At 43.2% G+C, this 18895-nt stretch overlaps 1 protein-coding gene across 1 annotated transcript in view; it reads right to left on the bottom strand.

Moving 5' to 3' along the window:
* vta1 (vesicle (multivesicular body) trafficking 1) overlaps positions 1-18895 on the bottom strand; it is a 47634-nt gene that overhangs the window by 22823 nt on the left and 5916 nt on the right. Inside the window, exons 2-3 of the mRNA XM_046291600.1 lie at positions 12265-12359; positions 2155-2282 (exon numbers count right to left, since the gene is read on the bottom strand). Of these exons, the coding sequence (XP_046147556.1) occupies positions 2155-2282; positions 12265-12359 (223 nt within the window). The remainder of the gene's footprint in view (positions 1-2154; positions 2283-12264; positions 12360-18895) is intronic.

Here is an 18895-nt window from a genome sequence, read left to right as displayed (position 1 = left end):
GTTCCTTGTAAATCAAAGCTTTTTTTGTGCCGGAGAGGAATATTAATATAGCCTACTTCTCAGTATCCCGACTTGAAGACAAGCGTGTTTCATTTGTATTTTCACATTTCTTCAAATGTGGTTGTACGTATTTGTCTACATACCATTGCTGGCACCAGTTTTACCAGACAAACAGAAATGACGTCATCAATAAATACTATAGGTATAATATATAACTCTCTCAAGATTGGCCTCAAGTGCATTCCTTGTTCAAATATCAATTATTAAACACTGGGTATATTTAATGTTTTCAATTTCCTAAGAAAAATAATTTTGTGAGCCAGAAACCATACGCTGTCCCTTCTTCAACACACAGTGCAGAGCAGCCACTCCCTCTCCGTCTGACCACACTTCATCCATTCCTATTTAATGGTCTGCAAAATACTAGTACTGCAGAGCACCGTGGAAACCATCCTAATGTCTGGGTTGATCACAGTAAATCCTTCCACACCGCTTCACCTTAACCTGATGTTAACTATGATGGTGTTCACTGGGAGGGGATTCATGGCGTACAGCTACTTCAGCAGACCTTACTGAAGGTTGAGCAATATTTTTGTGGGTTTGTAGCACGTCTCACTGTCGTGTTGTGGAAACAAGATGGTAAGACGAAAAGGAAAACAAAATGCATCTTTAATAACAATACATGGCTGGAAGTAAGACAACTAGACTATGTTGACAAAAAAAAAGAGATCTAGGCCTATTACTGAAAGGTTTGGAAGTTCAACTCCGCCCACTCCTCACTTGTACACATCTGATGAACGTCATTGGCATTTAGATTCTCATGACTCAGGGGATGGGTGGTGGGGAAGGGGAGGCAAACGTGAAAACAGAAAGGGATGAAACAGCATGGGGGTTCATTTACAGCACATTCTAGCCTGCATTCTCAACACAACAGTGTGTGCTTTCATGGCTTTTATCTGGCTGGTTCTGCAGAGGTCAGCATATTGGACAGAAATTGGGCCTGCCTCAGGCTATTTACATGCATTATGTCAAAGGCTCTGGACAGAGAGCCTCAAAAGACCTCAGTGAATGACTTCCACGCTTCCAGCTATGACATATTTGATCTGACCCTACTTTCATGCACTCTTTTTTTAAATTGAAGGATAAAATCTTTCACTGGAACGGATGGATTTAAAGCCTCCTGATCAATTTAGAAGTTGAAACCACATTAGATTTGTCAACACTTTGGCACTGACTCGATTTAAGCTTTTGAAAATACAAAGACCATAACCGGCCAACAACATAATAGCTGGATAAAAGTCCAATGCTTATATGATTACCCCTTTATACTCAATGGAATCCCCAAAATATCCAAGTTTTACTTGTTGGGAGAAGAATATGAATCATCAGAACTGTAGATTTGACTTCCACTCATCAGTTGGGTAGCGAATTCAATGGGGCATTAATGAAACATTGCTCATTGCTTAGAAACAAATTCGCGGATTGGTGAAAACCTACCATCTTAAAATATAGGCGGAAAACATTTTTCATCCCAATTGCTACATTGCACAAGATGAATGGGCACACAGACATATGCAAAATGGATAAAGCCTTTAACTACTAGCTGCAAAACTCAAATATTATTTCTCTCCCATGTTCAGGACTGTGTCTGGCGCTGTATCTGGGGCCTGGAATCAGCACACAGGAGACAGCATCCTGTCCCTGCCTACAGTACTGGAGACCCTGGCTGGCCTGGCCTGACCTGGCACCCACAGTTCCTGGAAACCTCTGCTCTACTGTCCAGCCTGCTGCTGACGTCAGTGCCCGACGACACACTCATTATGGCAGCCAGACCTGTAACACTACACCTGCATGGCCAATAGGAATCATCTCACCCTTGTGGCCATCTCTTCACACAGACAGGGGTTTGTTGCTAATTTTAGACTCTGGAAGGGACCTTTCATGTGCAAAAGCAACAGTGGGATTATTTTATGTCAAGGGTCAGTGAAAGGAAATGGTAATCATGAGGGCTTACGTATTGGAATCAGAAAATTGGAAACAGTCCACTGCCATGCTGAGATTCAAGAAGCAGGGAGCTGTCTGCAGCTACAGTACAGTAAGACTTCATCCCATGCTAAGCAGGTAGTAAGACAGTGAGTGAAGAAGTAGCCTTACTTGTGGAATCGTCCAGATCGGTCCTCGTTGTCAGCGTAGAGGAACATTTTTAAGGCATAGTTTTCGATGTGGGCATTGCCGACAACTTCCTGGGAGATTGAGTCATTGTCAGTCAGCTCCTTCTTCATCTGAAAAACACACAACAGCATCAAATCACGCAAAAGTAAATTATGTTCTGCAGGTAGGCACATTCAACCTGAAAAACCACAGGCTGTAAGTGGCAAACATTTTACAAAGGGCAATCAATCAATACAGAGTAGTTTCAAAATGCACATTCACTTGGACTTTTCAGATTATCAATCTTTCATCGGACACAAAACGTTCCTCCTAGGTTCCTGAACAGCACAGACATAGTCTATACATAGAGGGAGCCTGTGTACTGTACTGAGCATGAAACGTGTGAGGCGAGGCTTTCCATGGCGTGAATAATTAATTCCTGGGATGCAGCAGAGCGCAGACACTGATTCCACTCCAATGGAGTCTAGTATGGTGGAGTAGACGGTCTCTGGAGATGCACCCACAGATCATTACATGGACAATAACCAAGGGTGGATTTTACCGCTTTCATTTCAACAGTGCTGGACAATAAATCTTGTGCTGAACACCACTCACCAAAAGGATAATTAACCAGAAACATCAAAGCCAGTTGCAAAGAACTGGCAGTTTACTTTACCACACTGCTCTTACATGGCAATTAATCATCTACGACAATACCAGTAACACAGACACTAGAAAACTCACTTACACAATTTTATTGTTTCTAACTGACTTGTTTGTTTTGTCAAAACTTCATTGTCTGTGTATGGTCAACCACTGCATGTAGCTGAAAAATGAAATGATTGCTGTGCCCATATTGTGTCTTAATGGTTTGTTGTGGCCAGCTGCCAAAAATGCAGCCGTAAAGCCCACTCACTGTCACAGAGCCAGCCTCTCTCTGAGGTGTTACAGTCTGCTAGAGAGGTTTCCTTGTAAAATCAGTAAAGCAAATAATACTGATTACATTTCAACAGGTGCCCTCTGCTCTCCTGAATGGACTTACTGTTCATGTTAATGAAATATCAACCTATGTTTACATTTTATTTTAAAAAAAGAGGTAACACGCAGCACAGTACACAACTTGTGTTAGCGAAGGACTTTAAAAACATAACTTCGATGGAAGTGTGCCGACGTTCTAGAAAGTCGAGCCAGACGTTTCTAATTGAATCAAAGGATTCAGCTTGGATCACAAAACACCACTAAAACTACTCTGGGGGTCTCTAGAAGTCCCTGCTGTACTAGAACAGCTTAGCAAAACACAATAGTCATTTTCAATACGTCAGGACAATATTACCGTGAAAGGCTGGATCTTTGATGGTTTTGCTGTCATTGCAAAACAGAATGAGTGAGAAATGTGTTTCTTACCCTTGGGGTAAGGCAACCCTAACAGACGAGAACTAGGCCTACTGGCACTCATCAGGTCTGTATAGGCACTGTCGGACAACAAAAACAAACAGCTAGTGCATTGAAGTGACTGACAATGCAAATGTTAAAGACGGCCAAAGCGGCAATCAGGAAAAGAAAAACTGCCGTTTCCATGAAACAGAGGCCCATCAGTGTGTAGCCTAAATACAGACACTCTTCCACCACACCTTCGCTCCCTAATCCACTGCTCTCCGAACGCTAATTTAACGATGGAGAAAATGAGCCAAGTGTGCTGGTCAATATGCTGAGGGCCAGGCTGTGGGCAGGCTTTAGTTCATCTTCAATACCAGAACAAAAAAGACAGATTGGCATCTTAATTATTCATCCTCTGCAAAAAATAATAATAACTGGTTGTTTGTTTCCCTAAAAATGTGTACCTTTAGTGGATATTAAACTGTCATGAGGTGAAATGATAAAGAACCACATGGTGCGATGTAAGATTTGTTTCTTCAAAACAAACTTTATTTGCCACATGCGCCGTATACAACAAGTGTAGACTTTACTGTGAAATGCTTAGTTACAAGCTCTTAACCAACAGTGTAAACAAACAACACCGCTGGTTCTGCTCACACTGCCCTACCCTGTGCTCTGACCTCTTTCTCCCCTCTCTCTCCAGATGAAATCTCGCGTCTTGTGACGGCCGGCCGCCCAACAACCTGCCCGCTCGACCCTATCCCCTCCTCTCTTCTCCAGACCATTTCCGGAGACCTTCTCCCTTACCTCACCTCGCTCATCAACTTATCCCTGACCGCTGGCTACGTCCCTTCCGTCTTCAAGAGAGCGAGAGTTGCACCCCTTCTGAAAAAACCTACACTCGATCCCTCCGATGTCAACAACTACAGACCAGTATCCCTTCTTTCTTTTCTCTCCAAAACTCTTGAACGTGCCGTCCTTGGTCAGCTCTCCCGCTATCTCTCTCAGAATGACCTTCTTGATCCAAATCAGTCAGGTTTCAAGACTAGTCATTCAACTGAGACTGCTCTTCTCTGTATCACGGAGGCGCTCCGCACCGCTAAAGCTAACTCTCTCTCCTCTGCTCTCATCCTTCTAGACCTATCGGCTGCCTTCGATACTGTGAACCATCAGATCCTCCTCTCCACCCTCTCCGAGTTGGGCATCTCCGGCGCGGCCCACGCTTGGATTGCGTCCTACCTGACAGGTCGCTCCTACCAGGTGGCGTGGCGAGAATCTGTCTCCTCACCACGCGCTCTCACCACTGGTGTCCCCAGGGCTCTGTTCTAGGCCCTCTCCTATTCTCGCTATACACCAAGTCACTTGGCTCTGTCATAACCTCACATGGTCTCTCCTATCATTGCTATGCAGACGACACACAATTAATCTTCTCCTTTCCCCCTTCTGATGACCAGGTGGCGAATCGCATCTCTGCATGTCTGGCAGACATATCAGTGTGGATGACGGATCACCACCTCAAGCTGAACTTCGGCAAGACGGAGCTGCTCTTCCTCCCGGGGAAGGACTGCCCGTTCCATGATCTCGCCATCACGGTTGACAACTCCATTGTGTCCTCCTCCCAGAGCGCTAAGAACCTTGGCGTGATCCTGGACAACAAACTGTCATTCTCAACTAACATCAAGGCGGTGGCCCGTTCCTGTAGGTTCATGCTCTACAACATCCGCAGAGTACGACCCTGCCTCACACAGGAAGCAGCGCAGGTCCTAATCCAGGCACTTGTCATCTCCCGTCTGGATTACTGCAACTCGCTGTTGGCTGGGCTCCCTGCCTGTGCCATTAAACCCCTACAACTCATCCAGAACGCCGCAGCCTGTCTAGTGTTCAACCTTCCCAAGTTCTCTCACGTCACCCCGCTCCTCCGCTCTCTCCACTGGCTTCCAGTTGAAGCTCGCATCCGCTACAAGACCATGGTGCTTGCCTACGGAGCTGTGAGGGGAACGGCACCTCAGTACCTCCAGGCTCTGATCAGGCCCTACACCCAAATAAGGGCACTGCGTTCATCCACCTCTGGCCTGCTCGCCTCCCTACCACTGAGGAAGTACAGTTCCCGCTCAGCTCAGTCAAAACTGTTCGCTGCTCTGGCTCCCCAATGGTGGAACAAACTCCCTCACGACGCCAGGACAGCGGAGTCAATCACCACCTTCCGGAGACACCTGAAACCCCACCTCTTTAAGGAATACCTAGGATAGGATAAAGTAATCCTTCTCACCCCCCCTCCCTCCCCCTTAAAATATTTAGATGCACTATTGTAAAGTGGTTGTTCCACTGGATGTCATAAGGTGAATGCACCAATTTGTAAGTCGCTCTGGATAAGAGCGTCTGCTAAATGACTTAAATGTAATGTAAATGTGTAGACTTTACTGGGAAATGCTGACTTACAAGCTCTTAACCAACAGTGTAGACTTTACTGTGAAATGATTAGTTACAAGCTCTTAACCAACAGTGTAGACTTTACTGTGAAATGCTTAGTTACAAGCTCTTAACCAACAGTGTAGACTTTACTGTGAAATGCTGACTTACAAGCTCTTAACCAACAGTGTAGACTTTACTGTGAAATGCTGACTTACAAGCTCTTAACCAACAGTGTAGACTTTACCGGGAAATGCTGAATACAAGCTCTTAACCAATTTGTAAGTCGCTCTGGATAAGAGCGTCTGCTAAATGACTTAAATGTAAATGTGTAGACTTTACTGGGAAATGCTGAATACAAGCTCTTAACCAACAGTGTAGACTTTACCGTGAAATGCTGAATACAAGCTCTTAACCAACAGTGCAGTTCAAGAAGAAAATATTTACCAAGTAGGCTAAAATAAAAAGTAACACAATAAGAATAACGAGGCTATTATCAGGGGGCACCGGTACCATACAGTGTGCAGGGGTACAGGCTAGTTGAGGTAATCTGTAAATGTCGGTGGCGATGAAGTGATTATGCATAGGTAACAAACAAACAGCGAGTAGCAACAGTGTACAAGAGGGGGGGGGGGGGGGTCAATGTAAATTGTCTGGTGGCAATTTTTAGGAATTGTTCAGTAGTCTAATGGCTTGGGGGTAGAAGCTGTTGAGGAGCCTTTTGGTACTAGACTTGCTCTGCTACCGCTTGCCGTGCGGTAGCAGAGAAAAAACAGTCTATAACTTGGGTGACTGGAGTCTCTGACAATTTTATGGGCTTTCCTCTGACACCGCCTATTATATAGGTCCTGGATGGCAGGAAGCTTGGCTCCAGTGATGTACTGGCTGTACGGACTAGCGCCTTATGGTCAGATGCCGAGCATTTTCCATACCAGGCAGTGATGCAACCGGTCAGGATGCTCTCGATGGTGCAGCTGTAGAAAGTTGAGTATCTGGGGACCCATGCTAAATCTTTTAAGTCTCCTGAGGGGAAAAAAGGTTTTGTTGTGCCCTCTTCACGACTGTCTTGGTATATTTGGCCCATGATAGTTCGTTGGTGATGTGGACACTTGAAACTCTCGACCCGCTCCACTACAGCCCCGTCGATGTTACTGGGGGCCTGTTCAGCCCACCTTGTCCTGTAGTAGCGATCAGCTCCTTTGTCTTGCTCACATTGAGGGAGAAGTTGTTGTTCTGGCACCACACTGCTAGTTCTCTGATCACCTCCCTATACGCAGTCTAATCGTTGTCGATGATCAGGCCTACCACTGTTGTGTCATCAGCAAACTTAATGATGGTGTTGGAGTCGTGTTTGGCCACGCAGTCATGGGTGAACAGGGAATACAGGAGGGGACTAAGTACACACCCCTGAGGGACCTCAGTGTTAAGGATCAGCATGGCAGACGTGTTGTTGCCTACTCTTTCCACCTGGGGGCAGCCAGTCAGGAAATCCAGGATCCAGTTGCAGAGGGAGGTGTTAAGTCCCAGAGTCCTTAGCTTAGTGATGAGCTGCACGGGGACTATGGTGTTGAACGCTGAGCTGTAGTCAATGAGCAGCATTATCACATAGGTGCTCCTTTTGTCCAGGTGAGACAGGGCGGTGTGGAGTGCGATTGAGACTACGTCATCTGTGGATCTGTTGGGGAAGTATCCAAATTAGAGTGGGTCTAGGGTGTCCAGGAGGATGCTGTTGAGGTGAGCCATGACCAGCATTTCAAAGCACTTCATGGCTACCGACATGAGTGACATGGTGCGGTAATCATTTAGGCAGGTTACCTTCGCTTCCCTGGGCCCAGGGACTATAGTGGTCTGCTTGAAACATGTAGGTATTACAGACACTGTCAGGGAGAGGTTGAAAATATCAGTGAAGATACTTGACAGTTGGTCCGCGCATGCTTTGAGTAAACGTCCTGGTAATCCGTCTGGCCCAGCAGGCTTTGTGAATGTTGACCTGTTTAAAGGTTTTGTTCACATCAGCTATCGAGAGAGTTATCACACAGTCATCAAGAACAGCTGGTGCTCTCGTGCATGCTTCAGTGTTGCTTGCCTCGAAACGAGCATAAAAGGTATTTAGCTCATCTGGTAGGCTCTCGTCACTAGGCAGCTCGCGTCTAGGTTTCCCTTTGTAGTCCGTAATAGTTTTCAAGCCCTGCCACATTCGACGAACGTCAAAGCCGGTGTAGTAGGATTCAATCTTAATCCTGTATTGACGCTTTGCTTGTTTGATAGTTCGTCTGAGGGCATAGCGGGATTTCTTATAAGCGTCCGGATTAGTCTCCCGCTCCTTGAAAGCGAGCAGCTTGAGCTCGATGCAGATGTTGCCTGTAATTTATGGCTTCTGGTTGGGATATGTACATACAGTCACTGTGGGGACAACGTCGTCGATGCACTTATTGATGAAGCCGATGACTGAGGTGATGTATTCCTCAATGCCATTGGATGAATCCCGGAACATATTCCAGTCTGTGCTGGCAAAACAGTCCTGTAGTGTAGCACCCACATCATCTGACCACCACCGTATTGAGTGAGTCACTGGTACTTCCTGCTTTTAGTTTTTGCTTGTAAGCAGGAATCAGGAGGATAGAATTGTAGTCAGATTTGCCAAATGGAGGGACTTCTTTAATATTAGACATTGGGCACAAGCTGTTATTTACAAAAAGACCCCCCACCCCCACCCCGTATCTTACCAGAGGTAGCGTCTCTGTTCTGCCGGTGCATGGAAAATCCTGCTAGCTCCATATTGTCCATTTCTTCGTTCAGCCTCAGTGAAACATAAGATGTTACAGTTTTCAAATGTCCCGTTGGTAGGATAATCTTAATAGTAGGTCATCAAATGTTATTTTCCAATGATTGTACGTTAGCAAGAAGAACGGCTGGCAATGGGAGTTTACTCGCTCGCCTACAGATTCTCAGAAGGATCCCCGATCTGCTTCCCTTTTTCCGGCGTCTTTTCACGCAAAAGGTGTGGATCTGTGCCTGTTCCAGTGAAAGCAGGATATCCTTCTCGTCGGACTCATTAAAGGAAAAAGTGTCTTTCAGTCCACAATGAGTAATCGCTTTTCTGACGTCCAGAAGTTATTTTCGGTCATGCGAGATGGTAGCAGCAACATTATGTACACAATAATTAAAAAAATAAGTTCCACAAAACAAAACAAAAAAATTGCACAATTGGTTGGGAGAATGTAAAACGTCAGCCATGTTCTTTGGCGCCATCTTCAATTTCATACAGTGCTTCCTCTTCTGGAATGGAATGAAAGTCTCATTCATGTTCCCATGATTAGGGAGGGAAAATAAAACAATGATTTCACATTAACTTCCAGAAATATGCAAGACATAAAACAAAAGAAGTTGAACAATCTGTCCCGAGTCCACATTGACATAATCTGCGACAGTAGGTCAAATATGTATTTCATAGAAGTTTCTTCACCACCTTTTTAAAGCCCTTTAAACTGCACCCACCAGGTATGGGCTCTTCGCTGGCTGAGAAACTAGCTCTATAAAAATCCCTGAGTAAACAGCATCCAGAGGTTGTTTCCTGCTCCTCTTTCAGAGGAAGACCATAAACCCAGTCTTTTGAACTCTTGATGAGAATGCAGTGCTCTTACATTTTCTCAAAGGAAACAATTAACAGATATGATTTCTTTTACAATTCTTATCTATCCTAATAGGATATAACCGTTCTCTTTCGCATAATAATGTATTGGTTATTAAAGTTCCTTTCTATGACATCTAACAAACATTTCTTACCGAAGGATGTGCAAATGTGACGTATCAAGAGTTGGCTACAGTGTGAGAGGGAACACCCATGTTGCATTAAAACCTTAAGAAAATCTCAAGGAAAATACAGCACCTTTTGAAAGAATTCAGACCCATTGACATTTTCGATGTTACAGCCTTATTCTAAAATGTATTAAATAACAAAATGTCTCATTAATCTACACACATTACCCCATAATGCCAAAGCAAAAACAGGTTCAGATTGTTTTGCAAATGTATTAAAAATAAAAACAGAAATACCTTATTTACATAAGTATTCAGATCCTTAGCTATGAGACTCGAAATTGAGCTCAGGTGCATCCTGTTTCTGTTAACTAATCATCCTTGAGATGTTTCTACAATTTGATTGGACATGATTTGGAAAGGTACACACCCGTCTATATAAAGGTCCCACAGTTGACAGTGCATGTCAGGGCAAACACCAAGCCATGAGGTTGAAGGAATTGTCCGTAGAGCTCCAAGACAGAATTGTGTCGAGGCACAGATCTGGGGAAGGGTACCCAAAGATTTCTGCAGCATTGAAGGTCCCCAAGAACACAGTGGCCTCCATCATTCTTAAGTGAAAGAAATTTGGAACCACCAAAATTCTTCCTAGAGCTGGCTGCTAGACCAAACTGAGCAATCCGGGGAGAAGGGCCTTGGTCAGGGAGGTGACCAAGAACCCGATGGTCACTCTGACAGAGCTCCAGAGTTTCTCTGTGGAGATGGGAGAACCTTCCAGAAGGACAACCATGTTTTTACGGTAGAGTGGCCAGACGGAAGCCACTTCTCAGTAAAAGGCACATGACAGCCACTTGGAGTTTGCCAAAAGGCACCTGAAGGACTCTCATACCATGAGAAACAAGATTCTGATGAATGCCAAGCGTCAGGTCTGGAGGAAACCTGGCACCATCACTACAGTGAAGCATTGTGGTGGCAGAATAATGCTGTGGGGAAGTTTTTCAGCTGCAGGGACTGGGAGACTAGCCAAGATGATGACAAAATGAATGGAACAAAGTAGAAAGATCCTTGATGAAAACCTGCTCCAGAGCGCTCAGGAACTCAGATTGGGGTGAAGGTTCACCTTCCAACAGGACAACGACCCTAAGCACACAGCTAAGAAAATGCAGGAGTGGCTTCTGGACAAGTCTCTGAATGTTCTTGAGAGGCCCTCCCAGAGCCCGATCTAACATCTCTGGAGAGACCTGAAAATAGCTGTGCAGCAACGTTCCCCATCCAACCTGACACAGCTTGAGAGCAGAGAAGAATGAGAGAAGAATGAGAGAAATTCCCCAAATACGGGAGTGCCAAACTTGTAGCGTCATACCCAAGAAGACTTGAGGCTGTAATCGCTGCCAAAGGTGTTTCAACAAAGTACAGAGTCAAGGGTCTGAATACTTGTGTAAATGTGATATTTTAGTTGAACACATTTGAAAAAAATATATATATAGTTTTTGCTTTGTCATTATGGGGTATTGTGTGTAGATTTATGATGGGGGGTAAAAAAATATTTAATCCACTTTAGAATAAGGCTGTAACGTAACAAGATGTAGAAAAAGCCAAGGGGTCTGAATACTTTCCTAACGCACTGTATATGCCGATCAGGTCTTACATTAAACACAGAGCTTAAAACTCAAATCAGATGCTTTTTTAAAATTGCATGTCTCGCAATTCCACTCAAGAAATTTCGGAAGTACATTTCTGATGGAATCCATTATTCAAAAGGCAAGCATTCCGTAACTAATGGTGGTTCAGATTGCAGTCTAATCGAAGCTTTGACTGAATGTGTGATCCAACTATCTCAACGAATCCAATTTCTCCTTGGATAACTTTAAAAGTAGACCTAATCGAATCTTGGGGCTACATTACTATCGATTAGAGATATGAATATCTGATGGACAAGCTAAAGAATAAATGCTAGACCCTCAAAACAAGCCGAAATTACATTTGGCATTCACCTTTTGAGAAATTTGACAATGTAAATCAAAAAATTCCTCCAATATTTAGATCATACGGCAATTACATTACAGATGTTTGGAATCAAAGAGTATTTCACTCTTATAATTGACAATGACGAGGTGCAGATATTTCAATCATGTTCGCAGAACTCAATCAAGGGAGGCTGACGCTTTGTTGTTAATGTCCTTTTTGAGAGGCAGTGCCAAAATCCACTTCTGAAGGGAAACTGAATGCACTGAAAGGCCTGTTCCTGACTAGCTTTGAAAATAGTCAAATGTCAAGACTCCTAAAGTGCACTTAGCGGCCAATGGCTTTGAAGATATTCATTACTAAACTGCTCTCAGATATTCACGACGTGATAAGCTTCATTTAGTGGATATTGGTACAGAATAGAGGAAATAGAATTAACAAGGAATATGAAGTAGTACATTATGATAACTACATTATGATATCTTACCCAAAAATCAACAAATCATGATGTGAAGACAATTAGGAAATAGTAGATAAATGTGTCATTGTTAAACGTTCCAAAGGCTGTATCCAACCTTTAGTGTAGCTGACTAAGTATCTCACCGTTTCTAACTGATCCATCAGTTGCACAAGAAACTTCCGACATTCTGGGGTTTTGCTGTCCAGTTTCATTCCCGTCTGCATGGCATAAAGCCGACCTGAAAGAGAAGGAAAAGGGTATCACCATTTTATCCCAGAGCAATGTGTCAGGGGTGATGACACTTCATGTTTCCCAGAAATACACTGAGTACCCTTAGAACTGCCTCAAATTCGTTGGGGTATGGATTACAAGGTGTCGAAAGCGTTCCACAGAGATGCTGGTCTATATTTACTCCAATGCTTCCCACAGTTGTGTCAAGTTGGATGTATGTCCTTTGAGTGTTGGACAACTCTTGATACACACAGGAAACTGTTGGGCGTGAAAAACTCAGCAGCGTTGCAGTTCTTTACACACACACACACACAAAGCTGTGCGCCTGCCACCTACTACCATACCCCGTTTAAAAAGGCACTTAAATATTTTGTCTTGCCCATTCACCCTCTGAAATGGAACACATACACAATCCATGTCTCAATTGTCTCACGGCTTAACACTGATTAAAGTGGATTTAACAGGTGACATCAATATGGGATCATAGCTTTACCTGGATTCACCTGTTCAGCTTTACCTGGATTCACCTGGTCAGTGTTACAGGTGAATGTTTTGTACACTTGTGTTGAAACAAAAAGTTAGAGTAGTCCCTCTTTATCATCACCGAACAGCAATTCTTATGGTAAAATCAAATGTGGACTGGGCACATAGTTTTGTTACATGGTCAAACATTTTTGGGGTTCAGGGTGAGGTCTTTCAAATTAAAGTAGGCTACCCTAAATCACCCAAAGTGTCAATTTGTCCAGCATGTTGGGGCAGCAGGTAGCCTAGTGGTTAGAGCGTTGGACTAGTAACCGAAAGGTTGCAAGATTGTTTTCAAGTTCTTCTCTGAGTTATGCTCACTTTGAGTGAAATGATTCAACATCCAATCAGCACAAGTCTGTGAATGAGGCTGTGTACATATTAGCATTATTGTTATTATATCCTTAGCATTGTTTCACTCAGCACATAGCAGCCAAGAGGGAATCTTGGCTCGTGTTTTCAACACACGCTGTCCATCCACCCTCTCCTCCATGTTGACAGATCCTTGCGTCCTTTGATTTTATGCATCCAGGCTCAGGACCATTAGCGCTCTTCTCTCCATTTTCAGAGATTGAAAACATGCGCACACCCAGACATCTGGTGAAGGACTGTCCCATGAGCCTTAAAGTCTTCCCTGTGTGCAACTTTGACACACACTCAATGTTTGAGAGGCCATTGCCAAATCCAACAACTCTGGGTTTACAGAGTGCTGCAGTTTCCAACCAACAAAGAACTCTAAAGAGCCACACCTAATTGACAGACATTCTATTGAAGTGGTACATGAATGAAGATGTGGGAAATTATACAGTGGGGCAAAAAGTATTTAGTCAGCCACCAATTGTGCAAGTTCTCCCACTTAAAAAGATGAGAGAGGCCTGTAATTTTCATCATAGGTACACTTCAACTATGACAGACAAAATGAGAAAGAAAATCCAGAAAATCAAATTGTAGTATTTTTAATGAATTTATTTGCAAATTATGGTGGAAAATAAGTATTTGGTCACCTACAAACAAGCAAGATTTCTGGCTCTCACAGACCTGTAACTTCTTCTTTAAGAGGCTCCTCTGTCCTCCACTCGTTACCTGTATTAATGGCACCTGTTTGAACTTGTTATCAGTATAAAAGTCACCTGTCCACAACCTCAAACAGTCACACTCCAAACTCCACTATGGCCAAGACCAAAGAGCTGTCAAAGGACACCAGAAACAAAATTGTAGACCTGCACCAGGCTGGGAAGACTGAATCTGCAATAGGTAAGCAGCTTGGTTTGAAGAAATCAACTGTGGGAGCAATTATTAGGAAATGGAAGACATACAAGACCACTGATAATCTCCCTCCATCTGGGGCACCACGCAAGATCTCACCTCGTGGGGTCAAAATTATCACAAGAACGGTGAGCAAAAATCCCAGAACCACACGGGGGGACCTAGTGAATGACCTGCAGAGAGCTGGGACCAAAGTAACAAAGCCTACCATCAGTAACACACTACGCCGCCAGGGTCTCAAATCCTGCAGTGCCAGACGTGTCCCCCTGCTTAAGCCAGTACATGTCCAGGCCCGTCTGAAGTTTACCAGAGAGGATTTGGATGATCCAGAAGAAGATTGGGAGAATGTCATATGGTCAGATGAAACCAAAAGTTTTTTGCATCCAAAGAACACCATACCTACTGTGAATCATGGGGGTGGAAACATCATGCTTTGGGGCTGTTTTTCTGCAAAGGGACCAGGACGACTGATCCGTGTTAAGGAAAGAATGAATGGGGCCATGTATCGTGAGATTTTGAGTGAAAACCTCCATCAGCAAGGGCATTGAAGATGAAACACACCGCCCGGGCAACAAAGGAGTGGCTTCGTAATAAGCATTTCAAGGTCCTGGAGTGGCCTAGCCAGTCTCCAGATCTCAACCCCATAGAAAATCTTTGGAGGGAGTTGAAAGTCCGTGTTGCCCAGCAACAGCCCCAAAACATCACTGCTCTAGAGGAGATCTGCATGGAGGAATGGGCCAAAATACCAGCAACAGTGTGTGAAAACCTTGCGAAGACTTACAGAAAACATTTGACCTCTGTCATTGCCAACAAAGGGTATAACACAAAGTATTGAGATAAACTTTTGTTATTGACCAAATACTTATTCTCCACCATAATTTGCAAATAAATTCCTTAAAAATCCTACAACGTGATTTTCTGGATTTTTTTTTCTCATTTTGTCTGTCATAGTTGAAGTGTACCTATGATGAAAATTACAGGCCTCTCATCTTTTTAAGTGGGAGAACTTGCATAATTGGTGGCTGACGAAATACTCTTTTGCCCCACTGTATATGACTAGGCAACTAGATTCAGCCATGGGTGAAGTGGAGTGGATGGTTGAGGGGCCGAAACGTAATTCTACATATTTTTTATACTTCAAATTGACCACAAGTAAGCCCTAATGAGAAATAATCATAATAATAAATAATCATTTCATCCCCCACAGATCTATATATTTTTATTTTGACAAAAAAAAAAAAAAAAAAATGGGGGGGGCAAAAATGTATAATCACTTGGGCGAGTTGTGGCCAGTTGCCGACCCCTGGACTGACTAGGCTATAGACATAACACAAGAAGAAGCCACTCAGAATAAGAGCAATGCCATGAAGAGGCAGAACAAAAAAGCAGAACACTGATGCTTTGAACGTGTAGTCCACAGCCTGAAGTGTGAGCCTCTGAAGGACTGCAGTCAGAGCCTTAATAATGAGCTGTCTCCAACCGGGACAGAACAACAATCATCGATCCAGTGAGTTCAAAGTCATTAGCTACACAAAGTAAGACAGGCAGGTGAAATGTTTTCTGGACCAGCACCCAAGTAGGTGTCCACCTCTAAAATTAAGATCATACCTTCCCCACATTGGCGATTTAAATGCTAACAGCATGAAGGATGCTGCTGTCCCTTAGGAAATTAAAAGATGAGCCACTAGATCAGCTTGTAGCCTAGAGCCTGTCTAACCAAAAAACATGGCATAATTGTTTGCCATTCTTTCAAAGAGTGCTTTAAAAGAACAGGATAAAGCTGTACACTAGTAGGGATGGGCATTTGACATTTTCTGACTGTTCGAGTACTCGCATTATTTTTTTTCCTCCAGAGTACTCAAATATTTTTTAGAACATAAGGCCCACACTGTAAATAAATGTGTGCATTTATCTATAGGCCTATGCCAAGTGTTGCGACAATACCGCATTTATCATAACCATGAATGTGCCATTTAATTGAATGAAACCGTAATATCAACTATATCGTGAAACAAAATCTTCAAAAAGGCAGTCACCTCAGCAGTGGCGATTGCTCGTAGAAGCCTATGGCTATGCAATGGCATAGCCTTATATTGTTAATTTAGCAGACAAGACGCTCTTATTTCCCAAGCCCTGATCACAATCAAGACACCTATTTTATAGTTTTAAAAAAAAGAAAAGAAATGAAAAAAAAAAGTTGCCACTGCAAAGTGAGGCGCGTCTAGAACAGTTTTTAAAAATGATTTTAAACGGGGCTCAATTTGGCGAGTTAAAATACTTTTTCAGGGTTACAAAATATGTCTTTTCGCTATGCAGATATTAGTTTATTCTGCCATGGACGAACAACTCCACATTGAACACTGCATGGCTACATCCGTTTGGTGAGTAACCCTACGCTTAATGATTCTGGTGAAAACATGCTCTGTCTGGTGAAAACATGCTGTCTTTATCAAACTATTTTTTGTGCGTATTTTCAGTATGGAACCTGTCTATGTTTAGGGGGTTATAGCCTAGGCTAACCAATTCTAAAATGGCACTATCAGTTCGCAATGAAGCCTAAACGGAAAATACATGGGAATATTATTCCAACTGCAGCTCGTTGTTAGACCACGTTTTCCTACTTCAGTCAACCAGTCCATTTTGAATGTGTGATAAAATTGTTGTTATTTGGCAAGGAATGTAGCTTGTGTATCCCATCAGTCAGATACATTTTTATAGGCATTTATTTATGTAGCCCTAACGGGAGCTTGTGTGAGCAGTCAGCACGTGTATGTATGGAGCGGTCAGAACGCAATTGAGATAATGAGACATGGAACTGTGTGATGCTTGGCTTGGTTTATTTTTTTGTTGTGCCCCGCAAATGCACATGCACAAATGGAACACTAGAGTCAAAGCAAATCAACGTTGTCTTCAAAACAACTTTCAATGGCCCGTTCAGGCAGCCACAAAGCACATTCCACCAAATAGTTTTACACTATTTGATTATTATTATTATTATTATATATGTTGTTGAATTTTTACCCCCTTTTTCTCCCCAATAATATTGTTAGTAGCTAGTATCTTGTCTCATTACTACAACTCCCGTGTGGGCGCAGGGGAGACAATGGTTGAAAGTCATATATCCTCCGATACACAACCCAACCAAGCCTCACTGCTTCTTAACACAGCGTACATCCAACCCGGAAGCCAGCCGCACCAATGTGTCGGAGGAAACACCGTGCACCTGGCAACCTTAGTTAGAGTGCACTGCGCCCGGTCCGCCAATGGAGTCGCTGGTGCGCGATGAGACAAGGATATGCCTACCGGGCAAGTCCTCGCTAACCCGGACGACGCTATGCCAATTGTGCGTCACCCCACGGACCTCCCGGTCGCGGCCGGTTACGACAGAGCCACTGCGCCACCTGGGAGGCCCCCATTATTATTATTATTATTTTTTTTAAATCTCTGGACAGAGCTTTGACGTCCGTTCAGTACTCATGTCCATCCCTAGTAGCGCCGATGCAATAATTTATTCACCAACATTTCGACAGCAAGCGGTCTCCATAGAATAGGCTACACCAAACCATGAGTAAGCACAACATTTCAGCAAATTTGGCCTAATTGTTATCAAGAGGACAATGCAAAGTACTGTATTTTATTGAGATCTTCAGAGAGACCAGTGATGCAGTTGTCATTCTGATCTATAACTTTTGACAACTGCCTGGCCGGCCCTCTTTGCCTTGAATGCAATAGGTTCCATAGGCCTGTCTGTGAGCTGAGAAAGTAGGCAACCCAACATCAGCTTCCAAGTCAGCAGCACATCAATAGGGCATTTTAGGAATAAAAAAAGAAAGTTATACTAAATCAGCAAATGTCACATTTCCAAGGTGGGATAGGGTATCATACAGTGCATGTTATGACAAAGGTTGAGTTTTAACTCACTCATCTAACTCTAATTTCACAGTCATTACATTGTAAAACAGGGTGGACTAGCAATTAATACTTCCCAGCAGAAAATAAAAAAGCAAATATACCCAGCTGGGAGTTCTCTAAGTATGGTAAAAACACTGATCGTTCATTTTAATGAAGGGGTCTGTGTCTTTGATACAGGGCTGCTCAAAGTATGAAGCCTATGAGTGGGCAAATGTTAATGTTTAATTGTTAATTTCAATGTTTACCGATGGAATTTGGTAACATTTTTTGTCCATATCCATGTGTGATAGGCATGTGTCAGTGAGTCAGTTATCATTGTAACAACATGGCCTTAAGATATCTAGCTAGGCTAAATTCTGCATTCAAGGCACAGATATTGTTGTAAGGCCTCATATAGTGAACAAAATTCTAATTTTGTTTTGTGTTTTCAACACCTGGGATGCCATCATAGTGTATGGCAGGTTGAATGCTGTTGCATTAAAAATTAACAAGAAAAAGCCTGGGGCTTGAAACCAATAGTGGGCCTGTTACATGGTTCTCTCTCCTACAATAACACTGGCTCAATTCAAATTGCAACTGAACATAAAACACCGGAAAGACGCGTTAGGGTGACCAATTTACAAGACAGAAGTAAAACAGAATACAGTCACTACTTTTGGTTGGCTGAAGCATTTTAGATTTGATTCTAGTAGGTTCAGCTTAGATAGAGGCACAATATTCATTATGCTCACCATTAGCTTTTGAGAAGAGAATTACATGGCTTTTAAAATGGCTTCACCATGTGTCATATATCAAAACAAAGCATGTCAGAAATCAGAAGAATAGAACATTTTAGAAAACACT

The sequence above is a fragment of the Oncorhynchus gorbuscha genome, linkage group LG12, assembly GCF_021184085.1.
Source record: "Oncorhynchus gorbuscha isolate QuinsamMale2020 ecotype Even-year linkage group LG12, OgorEven_v1.0, whole genome shotgun sequence".
NCBI classification, from domain to species: Eukaryota; Metazoa; Chordata; class Actinopteri; order Salmoniformes; family Salmonidae; genus Oncorhynchus; species Oncorhynchus gorbuscha.
This window is presented reverse-complemented; position numbering and strand designations above follow the sequence as displayed.